This window comes from Myotis lucifugus, unplaced genomic scaffold (assembly GCF_000147115.1).
Source record: "Myotis lucifugus unplaced genomic scaffold, Myoluc2.0 scaffold_77, whole genome shotgun sequence".
In the NCBI taxonomy this organism is placed as follows: Eukaryota; Metazoa; Chordata; class Mammalia; order Chiroptera; family Vespertilionidae; genus Myotis; species Myotis lucifugus.
In genome coordinates this window covers 1,454,902-1,474,331 of record NW_005871125.1, presented here as the reverse complement: position 1 = coordinate 1,474,331, position 19,430 = coordinate 1,454,902, and the positions used below count along the sequence as shown (strand labels likewise).

General features: G+C 39.4%; 1 protein-coding gene across 1 annotated transcript in view; it reads right to left on the bottom strand.

Annotated features, from left to right (window-relative positions):
- CPA6 (carboxypeptidase A6) overlaps positions 1-19,430 on the bottom strand; it is a 193,051-nt gene that overhangs the window by 37,948 nt on the left and 135,673 nt on the right. Inside the window, exons 4-6 of the mRNA XM_006090599.3 lie at positions 17,493-17,607; positions 15,590-15,691; positions 13,177-13,281 (exon numbers count right to left, since the gene is read on the bottom strand). Of these exons, the coding sequence (XP_006090661.1) occupies positions 13,177-13,281; positions 15,590-15,691; positions 17,493-17,607 (322 nt within the window). The remainder of the gene's footprint in view (positions 1-13,176; positions 13,282-15,589; positions 15,692-17,492; positions 17,608-19,430) is intronic.

The window sequence follows — 19,430 nt, the reverse complement described above, 5'->3', positions numbered from 1 at the left end:
AAAGTCAGACAATTTAAAAAATGCAGGTCATTTTTACATGATGAACTGTTTTTTTTTAACTGTGCAGTTAAGAACCAAGACTTAATTGCTTACTTAACTGAATTCATTAAATATTTGATCTGGGCTTAATAACTCAATTATTTATTCCCTGGCTTTTAGCCCATTTTAGCAAAAATTTTAAGTTTTCTTTTTAAAGAGGTTTATTTTATTTTTAGTGATATATTTCTTAACCAAAACTTTGAATTTTACACCTACATTTGAAGGTTTATATTTTTACCTTTAATAACCAGCAAGACGTATAATACCGAAAGAGAAGATTATCCCCAAAGCTCTTAGACCCGGGAGAAAGCATCACCCTTTCTGGAAAGCCCTCCCAGTTGAAGGACTTTTCCCACAACCACTGTGCCAAGTCTTCCAGAGAGTTCTGTCCTTTACACACAACCCACCACAACCTCTGAACATTATGACTTACCCAGCCCACAGCCATCAGCTGGTCTTAGAAAAGAACTCCCTTCCCTGAAGTCTCTTACCCCTATTTTTGGCTATTTGAGTTATCTGCATAGTACATCTGAATCACATGCCAGATTTTGGTACCAGGGTTAGCCATCACAGGTGGCCAGTGTAGATGGGAGGGGATGTGTAATGGAGTTGGTTTTCCTGTGTAATCAGGCTGGGCAAGGAAGGCTGAGGTTTCACATTATGTAGCAGCAGAATACTGTGGCTCACCTGGGAAACTAAGCAAGGTTTTCCTTTCCCTCCCCTCCCCTCCCCTCCCCTTCCCTCCCTTTCCCTTCCCTCCCCTCCCCTCTTCTCTGTTTTTCTTCCCCCCATTCTCCCTTCCTTTCTTTCCTTTTCCCATTCTTTCTCTTCTGATTTCTTTATCTTCAAAGTCTGGAAGAACTTCTCATTTCAGATCATTACTGTCTCAATTTGCCTGTGGACCATCTTCTCACAAACCCTTGCTTTATCTATGGTCTGCTACTGAGTTAAATAGCATACAACCACTGAAATACTAAAATACTGGTAGTTTGAGAATAAAATGTATTCAGTTTTGGTTGACTTAAGTGGTTTTTTAACTAATAATGTCCATGCTGGTTTTTATTTTATTTTATTTTTGGATATAGCAACATGCCACGGACAGGTTCTCACATCACTAATTGCTCCTCTAAAATATTTTATGAAGCCAGGGCTATCAATCATTTCCTTTAAGTCTTCTCCTTTGCTTTTATGCTTGGAAATGTCTTTCCCACTTGGAAATCAAAAAAATATTTCCCCGAGTTACTGTCTAAGTATTTATATATATAAAAGCACAGCGACTGGAATGGTGGAACGACCAGAACGACCGGTGGCTATGATGTGCACTGAGGCAGCCAACCAGCATGATCTGGGCCCCAACTGCCCACAGCCCCTCCCCCTGGCCGGCCCTGCCCCCGGTCGGCCCCTAACACCCTGATCGGGGGCGGGTCCTGCTGGCCAACCATCCTCGGCCCCTCCCCCCAGCCAGCCTGGCCTGATGGCTCCCATTGGGGTGGGCCAGCTGGACCCCACCTGTGCACAAATTTGTGCACCAGGCCTCTAGTTTTATGAATAAAGACTCTGGTCAGATTTGTCACAGCAATGTAGAATTATTGGAGGCAAAAATTAAGTGCTATACATAACTCTGGGCTAGCTAGCACCAGTCATGGCTTAAAATACTCAATCTGGGAGACTGACAATTTCAGTATAGTCAGTTCAATTTAACTCCCTAAGATACACTGTTTTCTGTTGCATATTATTGTTTTCCGACACATAAATATTTCTTTTTTAAATAGAATGTAGACTCCTTGAGTGCAGGCACCATGAATTATATTTATGCTGATATTCATAATGCTAGCAGAGCACTGAAAATGTAGTGCTCAACAAGAAATTGTTGGACTGATCAATATAAATACCTTCTAGGAAAGCCCTATTTAATTCTAAAAATAACAGCTGTATTGGAAAATGATTTGCACATCTTATAATTCATCCTTACAAAGTATACAATACAGTGTTTTAAAAATATACTCAGAGTTGTGCAACCATCACCCCTATATCATTTTAGAATATTTTCATAATCCAAAAAGAAATCTCCTATATTTTAAGTATCAATTCTCCAACTCCATCAACTCCCCCATCCACAGGCAACAGCTATTCTACTTTCTGTCTTTATAAATTCATCTATTCTAGACATTGCATATAAATGGAATCATGTAATATGTGGTCTTTTATGACTGGCTTCTTTCACTAAGCAATGCTTTTAAGGTTAATCAATGCTGTAGCAGGTATCAGCACTTCATTCCTTTTTCATTGAAATGTAATTAATATAACACACAATTTACTACTTTACAGTGGGTAGTTCAGTGATTTTTAGTATATTCATAATGTTCAGTTAACATTACTATCTAATTTTAGAACTTTTCCATCACACCCAAAGAAAACATCATACTTATTAGTAGTCACTCCCAACTTTCTTCTCCCCCACATCCTGGCAACCACTAATCTACTTCCTGTTTTTATGGATTTGCTTATTTTGGACATTTCATATAATAGAATCATGCAATATGTGGTCTTTTGGGTCTGGCTTATTTCATTAAGCATGTTTTCCAAGTTCACCCATGTTGTATCTTGTATTATACTCCATTCCTTTTTTTGTATGGATATACCACATTTTGTTTATTCATTAGTTGATAGACATTTGAGTTACTTTTACTTTTTTGACTATTATGAATAATGCTGCTTTAAACACTCATGTGCAAGTTTTTGTGTGGCTATATGTTTTTATTTCTCTTGGTTATATACACAAGAGTGAAATTTTTGGGTCACGTGGTAACTCAATATTTAATTTTTTGAGGAACTGTTCAACTGCATTTAACCTGTTTTTTTAAAAATTACTATTTATAATAATAAAAGGGTAATATGCTATTTAGACTAGACGTCTTCTGGACATCATTCCGGATGTCCTTCCTGACAAAGCTGGGGCCGGAGGGAAGCCAGCCTGGGTCCCAGGTGCCAGAGGGAAGCCGGTGCTGGCAGCTGGGGGAAGGAAGGCCTACTATTGCACGAATTTTCGTGCATCGGTCCTCAAGTCTATAATAATAAAAGTGTAATATGCTAATTAGACCAGATGTCCTTCTGGATGTCCTTCCTTCTGGACAAAGCTGTGGCGGGCGGGTGCTGAGGCAGAGGCGGCGGTGGCGGTGGTGGGGTGGGGGGCCAAGGCCCTTACATGAATTTCGTGCATTGGGCCTCTCTAGTTTTTAATATTTTTATAGTTGAGAGTATTACAGATGTACCCTCCTTTTTTTTCCTCCCCTTGCCCTCCACCACCTGGTTCGCACTTTCCCCCTGGCCTTCCTTCACCACCTGTTTTTTAAGTTGGTAGTTTTGTTTGCTTTGTACTTTACCTTTTAAGTCCATTACTTTTAAGCTTTGTGAGTGTCCCTTTTCATAAGTCTCTACTTGTCTATTTTCTTTTTATCCTGCTCTGTTTACCCTCAGATTTAAGTCTCTACTCTGGTAAATAACATCGGTTTGCTTTTGCAGGAAGATAACCTCCAAGTTCTGTGTATTTATCTGTTTCCTTCTCCTTATGTATCTATTCTAGTTTTCTTTCTTTGATGAATTTCATGTCTGTATCATCCCCTCTTGGCTCATTACAAATTTAAGAAAACTTTATCACCAACAGAGAGTGTTTCTTAAAGCTCCCTTTTGGTTTCATGGTGAAGGGGCATCTGTAGGACATATTTCATTAGTGAGTCCACCATGTCTAATCCCCCCTCCTCCAATGCCCCCCCCCACCAGTGCTATAAATATAATGTTAGTAATGGTTCTATCCTGCTATAAACAAGCATTTAAAAGAGATTCTGCAATCCAAGCATACCTTCATTTGTTTCTTTCATTTTGCTTACAAGATAGAACATTCTGTGATGTGAATACTAGGAAAAAGAGAGGTGGCAAGTGTTGAAATCAAAAGTGATGGCTCTATATTTTTCAACATAATTAAAAGATTTTCAATTTAAAAGATAAAAACCCTCAATCTTGTGCATTTTGCATTTAAAATACAACCAGCAGTCAGATGTGGAGATAATGAGTTCATTTGAGCAATTTTTAAAATAACTGATCAAGCCCATCGCACCAGTCATTGAAAGCCAGGTAGTTTTGCTTTTGTGTTACTGTCTTCTGAGCACTGTGTGTGAAGGCATTCATGGATCTATCCACTAAATTGGAGTGGCGAGCAGAAGAGGAAGTGGCTCTTAAGGCATGGCATGGGAGGCCAAGCTGGCAGAAGAAGAGAGGGACATATGGAGCTAGAGCCACATCTTGGTACGTATGGTTCCCATGGCATAGAGGCAGGGTCTGTGGATGAGGATTATACAGCAGGGAAGAGAGCAGGGATGAATGGAACCCAGAAGTATGGAGACCTGGTTATTATTTTTATAATAAATTCTTTGTTTTTGAGATAAATGTAGATTCACATGTAAATATAAGAATCAATATAGATAAATCCCATGTACCCTTTACCCACTGTCAGAGACAGCAAGAGCCCTACACAAGCTCTGTTGCTCTGAGTTGCTCTAAGTCCATATATTCTTCTAAATTCTTTCCGACTATGCCTGGGCAGGTTCCGCCTTGAACCTCGCCCACTGTACTAACTGTTCAAGTTCCTCCTTTATCCTCTGCTCACTAGTTACAGGTGTTGGGTCTGAGCCCCTCTGTCTAGGGCTGGACCTTCTTGGACGCTGGGTCTTAGATGGAGAAGCCATGAGAGGTTGTAGTCTTTATTGCAGAAGCCAGTGGCCATAAGCCATCAGACAAACAGCTCTTCATAATAGTGTCCCAATCAGGCAGCCGTACATTGGCTGGTAAACTCATAACTTTCCCACATAGTAATACCTCTAATAGTCTCTGTGTTCACAGTCATTATCTGAGCAGCCGCATGCTGCCTCTAATCTCACCACCTTACATTGTAGTGGTACCTGAGCTCTCTGCCTCAGCAGCTTCTCCTGTCTCCTCTGCCCGGCACACTGGCTGGTCTCTGTAGCTTCACATCTCTGTGTAGCGCTCTCCAGCAGACTCGCTGGTCAGTAGCTTGTATATTATTCCAGAGACAAAGAAGGCTTCGTGCCAATAGTTACATCAATCATATTTTGGCTACAGAAGGGCACGTGTGCGCAGTAGACCATGGGAGTGTTGTGCTTGTGTCCCTGCACCTGCTTATGGTCTGAGCCTAGGCGCAGAGTGGCTTTGGACATTCCAGCACACTAACAACAAGGCCTTTCACACCCTGAGTGGCCTTGGCTGTCTGGCTACTCTGGTATGGTTCCTACACCCACTTTCCCCCAATGGTAACATCTTACAAAACTCTAGTATGATAACTCATTCAGGTGACTGACATTGGTACAGGCAAGATACAGAGCCTTTCTGCCACCACCAGGACCCCTCATGATGCCCTATCATGGCCACATCCAGTTTTCCTCCCTCCGCCGCCTCTCCTTAACTGCCAGGAACCACTGGTCTGCTCTCCGTTTCTATAATTTTATCACTTCAAGAACATTATATAAATGAAATCATACAGTATGTATCTACTTGGGATTGGTTTTCCAGGGTAACTCCCTGGAGCTTCATTCAGGTTATTGTGTGTGCCCATAATTTGTTTCTTTTTATTGCTGCGTAGTTTTCCATGGCATGCATGTACTGGCTTGTTTAACCATTTGCCCATTGAAGGGTATCTGGATTGTTTCAAGTTTTTGGCTATTGGAAATAAAGCTGCTATAAACATTCCTGAACAGGTTTGAGCAAACATAAATGTTAATTTCTCTGGGATAAATGCCCAGAGTGCAATTACTGGGGCATATGGTAGTTTTAAAGGAAACTGTTCACTGTTTTCAAGAGTAGGTCTGTTATTTTGCATTCCCACCAGCAGCGATGTAGGAGCGATTCAGTTTTTCTGCATTCTCTCCAGCATTCGGCGGTGTCCCTCTCTTTTCCCTTTCTCCCTCTCTCTCTATGTATATACGAATAATGTTAATTTTATCCATTCTGATAGGTGTCTACCGATAGCTCATGGTGGTTTTAATTTGAATTGCCCTAACGGCATGGCATCTTTTTGTGTGCTTTTTTTTTTTGCCATTGGTATACTCTCTGGTGAAATGTCTTTATGTCTTTTGCCATTTTCTAATTGGATTGCTTCCATTTTTATTATCAAGTTTTGAGTTTACTCCCAACGTGAGTCTTTTTTTAAAAAAAATCAGATATATGGTTTGCATATATTTTCTCCCAGTTTGTAGCTCATTGTTTTCATCCTCTTAATAGGGTCTTTCACACAGATTTTTTAGTTTTGATTAAGTTTGATGATGTTCAATTTATCAACTTTGATTTTATGGAATATGCTTTTGAGGTCTAGTCTAAGGACTCTGCCTAGCTTTAGATCCTGAAGATTTTTTCCTAAAAGTTTTATAATTTTACATTTAAGTCTGTGACTCATTTTAAGTTCATTTTTGTATAAAGTGTGAGACTTAGGTCGCGGTTCATATTTTTGTCTATGGAAGTCTACTTGCTTCAAGATGTTGAAAAGGCTGTCTTTCTTTCCTCCATTGAGTTGCTTTTGTACCTTTGTCGAAAATCAGTTGGGTATGCGAGTATAGGTCTACTTCTGGGTCCTCTATTCTGATCATTTATCTCTGAGTATCCCTTCACAAATATCACACACTTTTGATTAGTGTAGCTAATATAAACACATAATATGTTTTGACATGGGTAGCAAGATTCTTTTTCAAAGAGTTTTAGCTTGTTTGGTTCCTTTGCCTTTTCATATAAATTTTAGAATAATATTTCTTATATCTACAAAAGTCTTGCTGGAATAAATTGTTATATTTGTGTATCAATTTGAGAAGAATTAACATTTTTATGTGTTACGTCCCCCCATCTATGAATAGGCTATGCCTCTCCATTTATTTAGATTTTGATTTTTCACCAGTGTTTTGTAGTTTTTAGCATAAAATTTTGGTACATGTTTTGTTAGGTTTACTCCTAGGTATTTTACTTTTTCAAGTAGTTATAAGTGGTATTGTAATTTTTAAAAAATATATATATTTTTATTGATTTCAGAGAGTGAGGGAGAAGGTGAGAGGGATAGAAACATCAATGATGAGAGAGAATCATTGATAGATCGGCTGCCTCCTGCATGCCCCCCACTGGGGATTGAGCCTGCAACCTGGGTATGTGCCCTGACTAGGAATCGAACTGTGACCACCTGGTTCATAGGTCAATGCTCAACCACTGAGCAACACCAGCCAGGTGGTATTTTTTAATTTTAGTATTCATGTGTTTGTTGCTAATATATAGACATACAATTTATTTTTGTATGTTTATCTTGTATCCTGTGATCTTGCTGAACTCACTTATTCTATAAATTTTTCTGTAGATTTTTTGGGATTTTTGATGTAGACAGTCATCTAATCTACAAATAGGATAATTTTATTTATTCCTTTATAATCTATATGCCTCTTATTTCCTTTTCTTGCCGGTACTGACTAGGACTTTCAGCACTATGTTAATTAAGAGTGGTAAAAGTGGACATCTTTACTTTGTTCCTGATTTTATCAAGAAGCAGTTAGTAATTCACCTTTAAGTATAAATGTTTGCTGCAGGATTTTTGTAGATGTTCTTTTTTAAAAAAAATATATTTTGATTTTTTACAGAAAGGAAGGGAGAGGGATAGAGAGTTAGAAACATCCATGAGAGAGAAACATAGATCAGCTGCCTCTTGCACACCCCCTACTGGGGATGTGCCCGCAACCAAGGTATATGCCCTTGACTGGAATCGAACCTGGGACCCTTCAGTCCTTAGGCTGACGCTCTATCCACTGAGCCAAACCAGTTAGGGCTGTAGATGTTCTTTATAAAGTGGAAGAAGTTCCCCTCTATTCCTATTTTTTGAGTTTTTATGATGAATGTATGTTGAATTTTGTTAAAGCTTTTTCTGTCTCAATTGATAAGATTATGTGAGAAGATTATTATGTTAGATTACATTGATTAACTTTCAAATATCCAACCAGGCGCACAGTCCTGAAATAAACCCCACTTGGCCATGGGGCATAATTATTTTTATAGATTGCTGAATTCTGTTTGCTAATATTTAGTTAAGGATTTCTGATCTATTTTCATGAAAGATACTGTTCTCTAGTTTTCTTTTTTCCCCCTACTCTCTGATTGATTTTGGTATCAGGGCAATTACTAGCTTTGTAAGATGAATTGAAAGTGTTATTTCCTCTTCTATTTTCTAAAAGAAATCATGGAGAACTGGTGTTAAATTTCTTTGAACATTTGGTTGAATTCTTCAGTGAAACAATCTGGGTCAAAGGATTTCTTTTAATTTTAAAATAATGAATTTAATATCCTTAATAGTAATAGGGATATTCAAATTATCTGTTTCATAATGAATGAGTTGCAGTTTTTCAATTGATTCATTTTGTGTAAGTTGTCAAATTTATATGTGCAGAGTTATTCATAGTATTGTCCTATTATCCTTTTGATATCAGCAGGGTCTGCAGTGATATCCCGTTTCATTTCTAATATTGGTAATTTGTATCTTCTATCTTTTGTCTTTGTCTTCCTTGCTAGAGTTCTATTAATTTCAAGAACCAGTTCTTTGTTTCACTGATTTTTTTTCCTGATTTTGTTTTCAATTTCATTGATTTCTTCTTTTATCAATATTTTACTTCTGTTTGCTTTGGTTTCATTTTCTAGTTTCTTGAGGTGAGATTATTATTTTGAGATTTTCCTTCTTTTCTAATATATGCATTAAATGCCATCATATTTTTTCTCTCAGCATTGCTTTAACTGTGTCCCAGAAATATTGATATGTTATATTTTAATTTTCCTTCAGTTTAATATGTTCAATTTTTTTGAGATTTTTATCTTTGACCCATAGACAATTTTAAAGCATGTTAATTTCCAAGTGTGTGGAGGTTTTCCTGTGATTTTTCTGCTATAGATTTCTAGATTGACTTCATTGTGGTCGGAGAACACAGTCTGTATAACTTTAATTCTTTTAAATTTGTGCAGATCCTGTTTTTTGGCCCAGGATATGGTATATGATATATGTTCCATAGACACTTAAAAAGCATGTGTATTCTGCTGTTGCTGGATGGAGTGATCTATAAATGTTGTTTAGATTCTGTTGGTTGATGGTGTTGTTGAGTTCTTTCATATCCTTGCTGATTTTTGTTGTTGATGCTGTTGTTGAAATATGGTTTATTGATTTTTAGAGATGGAGGAAGGGAGAAGGATAGAGAGATAGAAACAGCCATCAGCTGCCTTCCACATGCCCTTTACTGGGGATCCAACCTGCAACCCTGGCATGTGCCCTGGCCGGGAGTTGAACTGGTGACCTTTTGTTTCATGGACCAATGCTCAACCACTGAGTAACACCGGTGGGCCTGATTTCCTTTCTAATGATTCTCTTGCTGTTGATTATTTAAAAATACCAAATTGCAGAAATTACCACTTAAACATTGAGTTTATTAAGTGCTTATTACATGCCAAGCACTTTCTTAAGTCTTTTACATGCATTATATCATTTAATCTTCCCAGTAACCCAGTGTGTCACATATTATAATTATTAGGTTCAGAGAGGTTAAATGACTTGCCCACCAAGATCACACAGCTGGTAAATGGCAGAGCTGGCGTTCCAACCCAGGGCTGCCTGACGGTTAAATGTGTGCTGGTGACCTCTATGCAATTTGCTGTTCTATCAGAATCCCAGAGCACTTGGTACGTTTTCTTCCAGTTCACACCTGAATAAGGATATAAACATTACAGTGGTGGCTGTGGGGAAAGTGCCACAAGATACGGTAGGCAGCCGCTCAGCTAGTCTCCAATGATTCCCCACTCTTGGTCCTTAAGCTCTTGTGTAATGTCTTCCCCTTGAATACGGCCTGGACCTAGAGATTCACTTCTAATGGACAGAACATGCCAAAGTGATGGGATGTCACTTCTGAGATTAGGTTACCAAGAGACTATGGTTTCGAGCTTGGGCCTGCTCTCTCCCTCTTCTGCTCTGAGGAGAGGCTGCCCTGTGGAGAGGCCCACATGAAGTCTCTGGCTTACAGCCAGGGAGGACCTGAGGCTGCCAGCAGCCACGTGCGTGAGCTCAGAAGCAGATCCTCCCCCACACAAGCCTCTGATGAATGAAGCCCTGCAGCCCTGTGAGGGATCCTGAGCAAGAGGCATTTGGCTGTCCTGTGCCTGGATTGCTGACCCACAGAAACTATCTGTTGTTTTAAGCTGTTGAGTTTGGGTTAAAGCACTCAAGAAAGAGAGAAAGCAAAGGCAGGAAGCCAATCTTTTGGCTTCTGACAGTACCGTCGTCTCTTGGGGTTGGAACTCCAGGGAAATCAAGACATGGTAGAGACCACTGACCGATTGGAGAAAAAAATGTAAGGAAAGAGGACCTCTGTCCTGTTTACTCCGTGTCTGAAAGGACACCCCGTCATGTGTTCCTGCATGAGAGGAGGGGACAATCAGAAGTGTGGCATGTGTCACCCAAGAGGGGGACAGACATTAGCATCCTACAGTCTCCTGGGAGGCAGAGAGGGAGCCCAGAGTTTCCCTGGTGTCCCCAGAGGGGGCATGAAAATCAGATGAGTTGAGAGCCTGGGAGCTGGTCTTGGGACTTCTGTGGTGAAGGGGAGGTCACTTGTGGAAGGGATGCTGCTTGGTACCCCTCTTGGACCAGCCACCTCCTGGCTTCTTTGGGAGGCTGAGGATTTAACAAAGGACTGAGTTTGTGTGTAAGAGATGATGTTCCAATGCTAGGCAGGTTTAAGGTTATTTAAATCTTTAAAGTCCCTATTCCCTCTGCCCCCAACACCACCATTAGTGGAAATGGGGGCTTTAAAGCAAATGAGAATATTTCTTATAAGCCTGTAATGTCGACCCACTCCTGACACTGCTACCATGTGGCTGTCACACGTTGGCAGCCCCAATGCTTCCACCAGGCCACTGAGACAAGCAACCCCATAGGCCTTCCCGCCCCCCCCCCCCATTTCTGTTTGCTCTCCTGACTCATGGAAAATGGAAGTGATAAAGTGGAGGGGCAAGCAACAGCCATAAACAGGAGAGTGAGGGAGTATGGAAAGGGTAGCAGAGGCACAAAAATGGCTAGACATACCTGCGTGCTTGAAGATGGCCTGGTGAAGGGAAAAGCCTTTCTTTAGTTATCTTTGGTGAAATGGCATATCACTTTCATGGATTCTTCTTGCTTTTGCTCCAATGTCAACTATTTTCAATGGGCAGTCATTATATGTGCCTCTTTCTTTTTCTGTGGTTACACGGTGTCTTCCTCTTCCTGGGACATGTAGCTTGAGTTATGGAGCTGCTACCTATGACTATACAGATTGTGCCTTGCAAAAATCCAGGTGGTACCATTCATATTACATGAGATGATTTGACAAGTCCTCTCTCAGAAATCTTTCCACTTCATTACCACTGGATTCTCATTATTCCCATTCATTAACAAATGTTTGAAAATCTATTAAGTGCCAGGTGTTGCTCTGAGTGCTGGGGATTTGGCACTGAACAAGATAGAGTCTCTACCCTTGGTGCAAAAAAGAGAACATGAACATATAAAATAAGGTTAGGTGTTCTAGAAAGAGGCTGCACATGCGGGGTGAGGTAAATTTCTTATGTCCTTCAATCGCACACAGGACCGTGGTCTATAAACAATAGGGCAGAGGTCCTCAAACTTTTTAAACAGGGGGCCAGTTCACTGTCCCTCAGACATTCCACACATGCGCACTGCGGGCCCAGGACGAGTCGGCTGCTAAGCAGGACAGGCAGCGGCAGCAAAAACACCCAGCGGGCCAGATAAATGTTTTCGGCGGGCCGCATGTGGCCCGCGGGCCGTAGTTTGAGGACCCCTGCAATAGGTGTTCTGTACTTAACTAATTTCTCCTCTTTTTGAAACTTGAGAAAGCAGACAGTATGTTTATCTATACAATGGATATTTAATACAAGGTAATAGAGTTAATTTCTTATTTGATTTTGCGTTTGTCCTATTAGGGTTGAATGGTCTTTTAAAGAATATGAATTACTCAAAACACTGAGCGGGAATAGTTTGAAAATTTTATTATTACATAATATTTATAAAATTAAGGATACTTTTGTGGGTTTTGGTAGTGGCAGATTTAACAAATTCAGTACTTTCTTGACATTTTACAGGGCTAGGAGAGTCCTCAAAATCCCACACCTCACACTAGAGCATATAATTTCCCTATAAGACTGAAGTTTTAAAATATCTTTGGTATCCTTAATGGTTCTCTGTAAGTACAGGGCTAAACATATTTGTAAGGTTACTTTTTGGCTTAGAACCTTCATTTCCTTAGTCTTTTTTATTTTCAGCACCAGTACTATAGTGGTTGGTTTTCTTTCAAGAGTCTTTAAAAAAAATAAAAAGTCAAGATTAAAAAACAACAACCACAAAAGTCATTACATTCTTGACAAGGATAGAAAAATATTCAAACATGTTAAGATGTTGGTTCATAAAACTGCCCATTCTTGGGATAGGGACCCGCTAGATACACTAACATACAGAAGCCTTTGGAAAGTGAGAAATCACTATGAGTCATTAATAATTAGAGTCGATGAAAAATACTGAGAATGTTAAATTCACAGATGTTAAAGGTCTTTGGTATCTAAATTACAGATCCATAGCAGGAGGGGAAAATGCAATCGCTTGCTCATCTCTTTATTGTTATAGCATGTGTGAGATCATTTTGACAGAGAAGACAAATGATGTTGAATATTATATAAGAATCCTCTCTGGAACACCATAAATTTGATTTTTAGCCTTTTGCCATATATCAGCTACTATGGCTGGTTTCTAATTTGTTACAAATTCATAAATGCTCTGAATCCCAGGTTCCTTCTCTATCATGAGGGTTGGTAATTCCAACCTCTAAGGGCAGAGGTGAGGATAAGCTGAGCCAGGGTTAGGAGAGGTCTTCATAAACATGAAAGCGACTCAGAATCAATACGTTCTCATTCAAGCAGGTATCACTGGCTTTACATTCCCAGTTTTGTTCCTTGAACAGAATAAAAACACGTGGGAACCACCGACTAGCTGAAATGGGCATTGTGTAAAGGGTTTTAACTTACTTCTTTTACAAACCACTGACAAAAGGCAGGACCAATCCATTCTCTTGCATGAATACCACAGTCTATCCAGACAGCTCGTTTGTAAGCTCGGGATCGCCTGCCCAGCTGAAAACAAGAGAATTCACAGTAACCAATGCAGGCTGTTATTTTTGGATTTACTTACCAGCATAATTTAATAAGGTTTCATTTGATAACCCATAAAAAACAGAAAGTGATTTCCTATTTCAGAAGTCCAGATTTGTTTACGCAGAAACACATTTATTGCCCTTATTACAAATCAAATAACTGGAAAATACACAAGGAAAATAGCAATTCCTTAGAGAGATTTGCTTCTCTATTTTAATAGAATATGTGACTGTTAAGTAAAAAGCCAAATTTTCCACCTCGCCACCATCTAAGAAATCAGAAATATTCCCAAGGAGTCTTTTGTAAAGAATTAGCTATGTTTTATAGGTGGACAAAGTAAAATTTTATTTAAATGCAAAATGGGAAAACACAAAACAACTTGAATTATAGAATTAAGTGACAGATTTTTCTTTATAATCCTACTAGTGGCCTGGTGCATGAAATTTGTGCATGGGGGCAAGGGTTTCCCTCAGCCCGGCCTGCACCATCTCCAATCTGGGACCCCTCAGGGGATCCCTGTGGGATCGGGCCTAAACTGGCAGTTGGACATCCCTCTTGTAATCTGGGATTGCTGGCTCCTAACTGTTCACCTGCCTGATTGCCTCTAACCACTCTGCCTGCTGGCCTGATCGCCCCAACTGCCCCCCCTCGCCAGCCTGATCACCCCCAACTGCCCTCCCCTCTTGGCCTGATCGCCCCTAACCACCTCTGCCTGGCCCTGCCACCATGGCTTTGTCTGGAAGGATGTCTGGAAGGTCTCCTGGTCTAATTAGCATATTACCCTTTCTTTTATTAGTATAGATTATTAATATTACCTTATAATGGTTTCTAACCCAGTAATCGATAGGTGGCTCTTGACTTTATATTTATAGGGGCTCTAATTTTCATTTATTCATTAGTTCACTCAGGAAATCCTTTTCAATGTCAGACACCCTACTCAGCACCAGAGATTCAAAGATGAAAGACAGGATTTATATGCGAGTGGGGTGGGCAGACATGCGAGCAATTAATCAGTATGATGTGAAAATGTGTAAGTTAATTTGGGAACATGTCTAATTTTTTCCTGAAAAAGAAAAGAAGGTTTCTCAAAAGAGGAGCCTTCTTGAGCATTTGAGTACTTGAGGAAGCCTGGAAGCTTTGTCTGGCAGACAAGTTAGAAGAGGCATCAGAAGCGTGGAAGAGAATCTAAGCACACCATATCTGAGGAACTGCTTCCCAGGTAGGAGGAATGGCAGATGGAGCTGGCTCATCCTGAATCCCACGGGACAAGTATGTTTGGAGTCGGGGAGAGAGCGAGAGCCCACACTGACAGCAGTGTGGAGGTGGGTTAGAGGATGAGAGAGTAGAGGCTGGTTTCAAAAGGAAGTTCAGTACTGAGGCCATTATGGGATAGTCCAGGGGGAACAGATCCAGCAATAAGTGAGGACAAAAGAGGAGGTTGGTGCAGCTCCAAACGATATTTAGAAGGAAGAATGAATGTTCTTGGTGGTAAAAATCAAGGAGAGGAATTTAGGCTGATGCTCATGTTTTTAGACTGGGAGCAGCGTGGTGCCATTCTGAGGGGAGGTGCTTTTGTGACTATTGAGATGAGAATGTAAAGCAGGCAATGATGGATGCATTTTAAAGCTCCAGACAGTGGACGCCACTGAATAGCAGAGTCTAGAATGATTGTTGAAGCCGGGGGGTGGATATGCCCATCCGGAGATTGTTTGTAGAACGAGAGCACATTTGAGGATAGAATCCTGGGATTGCCAGAATGTAAGGAAAGGATAGGAATGAGGAACCTGAGAGAATGGTCAAAAAGATGGGAGGAAAACCTAGTGGTCATCGTTGACCGTGGCAAGTGAAGATTTAGAAGAGTGGTGGGGGCACGAAGGCCAGTGAGTCAAGGTCTCAATAGACGGGGAGAAAGTAGAGAGTGATGTTTTATTTTAAATCTTTTTGAGTGTTCGCATGTGAAGAGGTAGAGAGCTGTAGAAGAGAATATAAGGTGAAGGGCTGGGAATGACGCATAACTTTTATGTAGCACCAACTCGCAAATCATTTTGAAGGTCATCATTTTTTAGGTGCATTAATATGTTATTATTCTCTGGTATACTCAATGGCAAAAATTCAGTATGGCTTGAAAACCTAAGGGAACATGTTTTCTGAAATTATCAGATAATGTTAAATATTAGACACTATGACAGACCATTTCACTTCTTTTCCCCATAGATCAAAGTTAATGTTTAGTAAATATTTCAGTTAATAATTTCCTGTTTTTTACGTAACAATTTCCTGCTTTTACCTTTAAAACAAGGAGAGATCTTCCCTCGTATGATTTTCCAATAGAGAACATGTGAACGAGGCCTGAATGAGTATTATTCAGATGATGCATCCAATTTTGAATCTAAAAGCAAATAAATAAAGACCATGTCAGACTCCCATAATTATAGAGCTTTTAGAGAAGAGAAGGTAACAAGACAACAATAGGTCCCAGAACACAAAGAACACACATGGAATATAAAATTGAACAAAAGCCAAAATTTCTATTTTAAATTTCTTCGGGATATTTAAAGTTGCCTTTTATTTTCTGCCTTTACAAATAGTAGCTTCATGTCTGTATATTGCTCCCTCTTTAAAGCATACCTTCTACTATCATTTATCATTAATATCTTGATGGCAGAGTTTTTAAAAAAATTAATGTGTTCTGGGTTCCTTTTGAAAATCAAAATTTATTTTCATTTCCTCCCAACTATTTAAGAGTAAAAAAAGGAAATTGCTTTCAAGAAAATCATTCAGAGAACTTGAAAGTGTTCATTGAAGTGCAATATATTATAATTTGCTACTGAACAGAAGATGCTGAGAAAAAGACATTATTTTTTGCATTTAATGGTATTCTATCAAGCCACATGTTGGAGGGCATAATCTAAATAAATTCCCCAGTTATAGTGATGCATTTGCATCAATCCTTTCACATACACTTACCTGTCGTCAGAAGGTACACTGGAGATGGATGAATAAGGCACTTAGAAAGGTGGGTGACATTTCTGACTTAAAAGCTCCATGAGGAGTAAGGAAGTCACACAAAAATGTCCCACTATTCCATGATGTAAGGAATCTGTGCTGAAAAAATATTTTGGAAGGTACTATATTTTTTTCTTAGTCTAATGAGTCTATGTATGTATGTATACATACATATCTATATAGATATATTTTAAAATTTTGACTTTTTTCTAGTTCATGTTAATAGCACATCCATGTGCCAAGTTATCTAAAGCCTTTCCTTATTGTAACATAAAATATATAGAAATACTCTTGAAAGGAAAGTCATTATCAAGAGAACCAAAAATTCTCTTAAGAATATGTAACAGGATCTCACGAATTCTATGCCTGGCATTCTTTTGCTCAATTCAGAGAAGGATGGAAAATATATATGTGCACTCATTTATTCATTCTGTCCTCAACTATCTGTTTGGAGATCTATTTGCTTGCCACTAGGGATACAGTGGTGAACGAGAAATGGCCTGTCCTCATGGAACTTGCAGCTTATTAGAGAGAAAGGCATTGATCAAATAATCATACATCCACGTGCTATGGTGCATGCAATATGCTGGGGGTTGGAGGTGGGAGTGGAGTTCTGATTCAGTAGAAACAGCTGTCTTCCTGCTTAAGCTGAGATTTGTGGTCCAGATGAACAGTAAAGGATATGGTAGTGGGAATGAGGTTGTTGTGTTTTCCAGGTAGAATAAATAACAGCACAGTAATAAGCCTTGAGGTGCCACAGATGAAGCTTGGCCTTTGGGAGGTCACAGATTTGCAGAGGGTGTGGGGTAAGAAGCAAAGTTCACTCTTATCCCTCAACCAAATCATTGCTCTCAAACTCGAGCTTACACTACCTTCCATCAATAAGTGCACCCGACTTTTAAGTTAAGGCCATTATAACCAGTTATAACAACGTTACTTCACTTTTCCAATGCATTTCCCATGTCCTATGGAGGGGTGGGTGGAGCAAATGAATTAAAATTATTTTGCTACTTCTTATATAGCAGTTAGTTAAAGGCTTAGTGGAAGACTGAGGTGCCTAGGCAATATAAAGAGCTATACATACTCTTCATATAGCCCCTGCCTCTTAGTGCTTCATTCTCAATCCTTAGATCTGATAAAAATTAATTTTCAAAAAAGTAAGGAAAGCCCCTTTGATTACATACGTCTTCTAAGGAGTGATAAACTTCATAATTATATTCAGAGAGGGATCTTCGATTTCTCTGAGCTTGTGAACTGCTTCCCTTTTCCAGTACTTTCTGAAGATCTTCTATGAGGATCCTGGATTTGTAATATAGACATGATGAAAATTAAATGGAGATAATATAAAAATCAGGCAACATAAAAAGATAATCATACATCTATGAAGTGAGGGCAGCAAATACTGATATTTCTAAGAATGCCAAATTTTGGGAAATGTTATTTTTTCAGGAAATAAAAGCTGTTAAATAAATGGTGTAATAAATATAAAATGTAAAATTATAAGCATATGTTCCCTAATAATAATAGTAATAATGACTACCATTGATTGAGTAGTTATACAAACTGAATGATTGTGTGAGTAAATACAATCACACTGCTATTTTCAATAACTTAGCCTGCACCTTAATACAGGCCCAAAGAGACCAACCCGAAAATGAAAATAATTGTGATGTGGAAGGTCTAGCCCAGTGGTCGGCAAACTCATTAGTCAACAGAGCCAAATATCAACAGCACTTCTTCAAAATAGACTCACCCAGGCCGAAAACCGACTTCTGCGCATGGGCCATGAAGTTTCAATCACATTGTACGCGTGCCCGCACGTGGTATTTTGTGGAAGAGCCACACTCAAGGGGCCAAAGAGCCGCATGTGGCTCGCAAGCTGCAGTTTGCCGACCACAAGTCTAGCCCATTTTCCTCATCAAGTAGTTTATTGGAAACTAATGGATTGATGAGAAGGCCAGGAAATGGAGCCCAGAAGTGGTTTTTGTAGCTGTTGTGTTTTCTTAGTTCTTTACAGCTAATTATTATTCCTACCAATTGAACGAGCTCCTATGAAGAACTTTCAGAGTGATGTCATCACTTAGTATAAAACCACCTCCCCCAAGCTTCCAGGGTAGAAGAGGGAACTCCAAATTTGAAGTTCCATGACCAATTTTTATAGGTATTTAATTTATAAAATGAATGACAGTTTTTTATGGCAAAATGAGTCATCTTATTTGTCATGTCATTAAGAGGAATTGATCACCTAGGGGCCAGACACATGGGGTCACATTATCTCTGCTTTAAAGCTGACTGTAGCTATACATTATGTATAGTTGTACAGAGTAAATGATAATATTTTGAAAATACTCCAGGCTCCAATAATAAAAGTCCATTAAAATGATCTCTACCTACTGGTCCTGTGGAATTTAATATACTCTTATGTGTTATTATCTTGCAACCAACAAAATGAATAATTCTAAATGATTATTCTCCATGAGGAGACAACTGGTTTAAAACACTCATTTTTAGACTCTATCCTTCGTGACATACAGTGTGATTTTTATTCTGTTAGCTCCGCATGACCTATATTTAATAGCAGAAAATAGAGACTTGTTAAAATAACTGGTATATTCTTTTCTACCGAATAATAATTAACGAAGCATGTGAGTTGTTACTGAGCACCTATAGATATAATTACCAAGCTCTTTCCTGCTAGGCATTCAGAAAATCAAAGCTATAGCAATGACTAAAATATGTTCAATATGAACAATAGTTTTATGCACAGCTGTGCCTCTACCCTGCTGTAGAAGCACAGATAAAATATCTTACTGAAAAAGCAAATCAGTACTTTAATAAGGCTGCAATTATTTTTCTGGCAGGGAATTACGTATTTGTGTGGACCATGGAGGGATGTCACTGTCATGTTGCATCCTTGGTCCAGCCTTTCACAGAGACTAGGGCCTTCACCAGTAATCCCAAGAGCCACGAGCCCATCCCAGGCCTCGCCAGACATCATTACATATCTTTGTGCTTGTTTTGTCAGTACCAAAACTTGCTAAAAAAATTGCGGGTTGCCCTAGCCAGTTTGGCTCAATGGATACAGTGTCGGCCTGTGGATTGTACGGTCCCAGGTTTGAGTC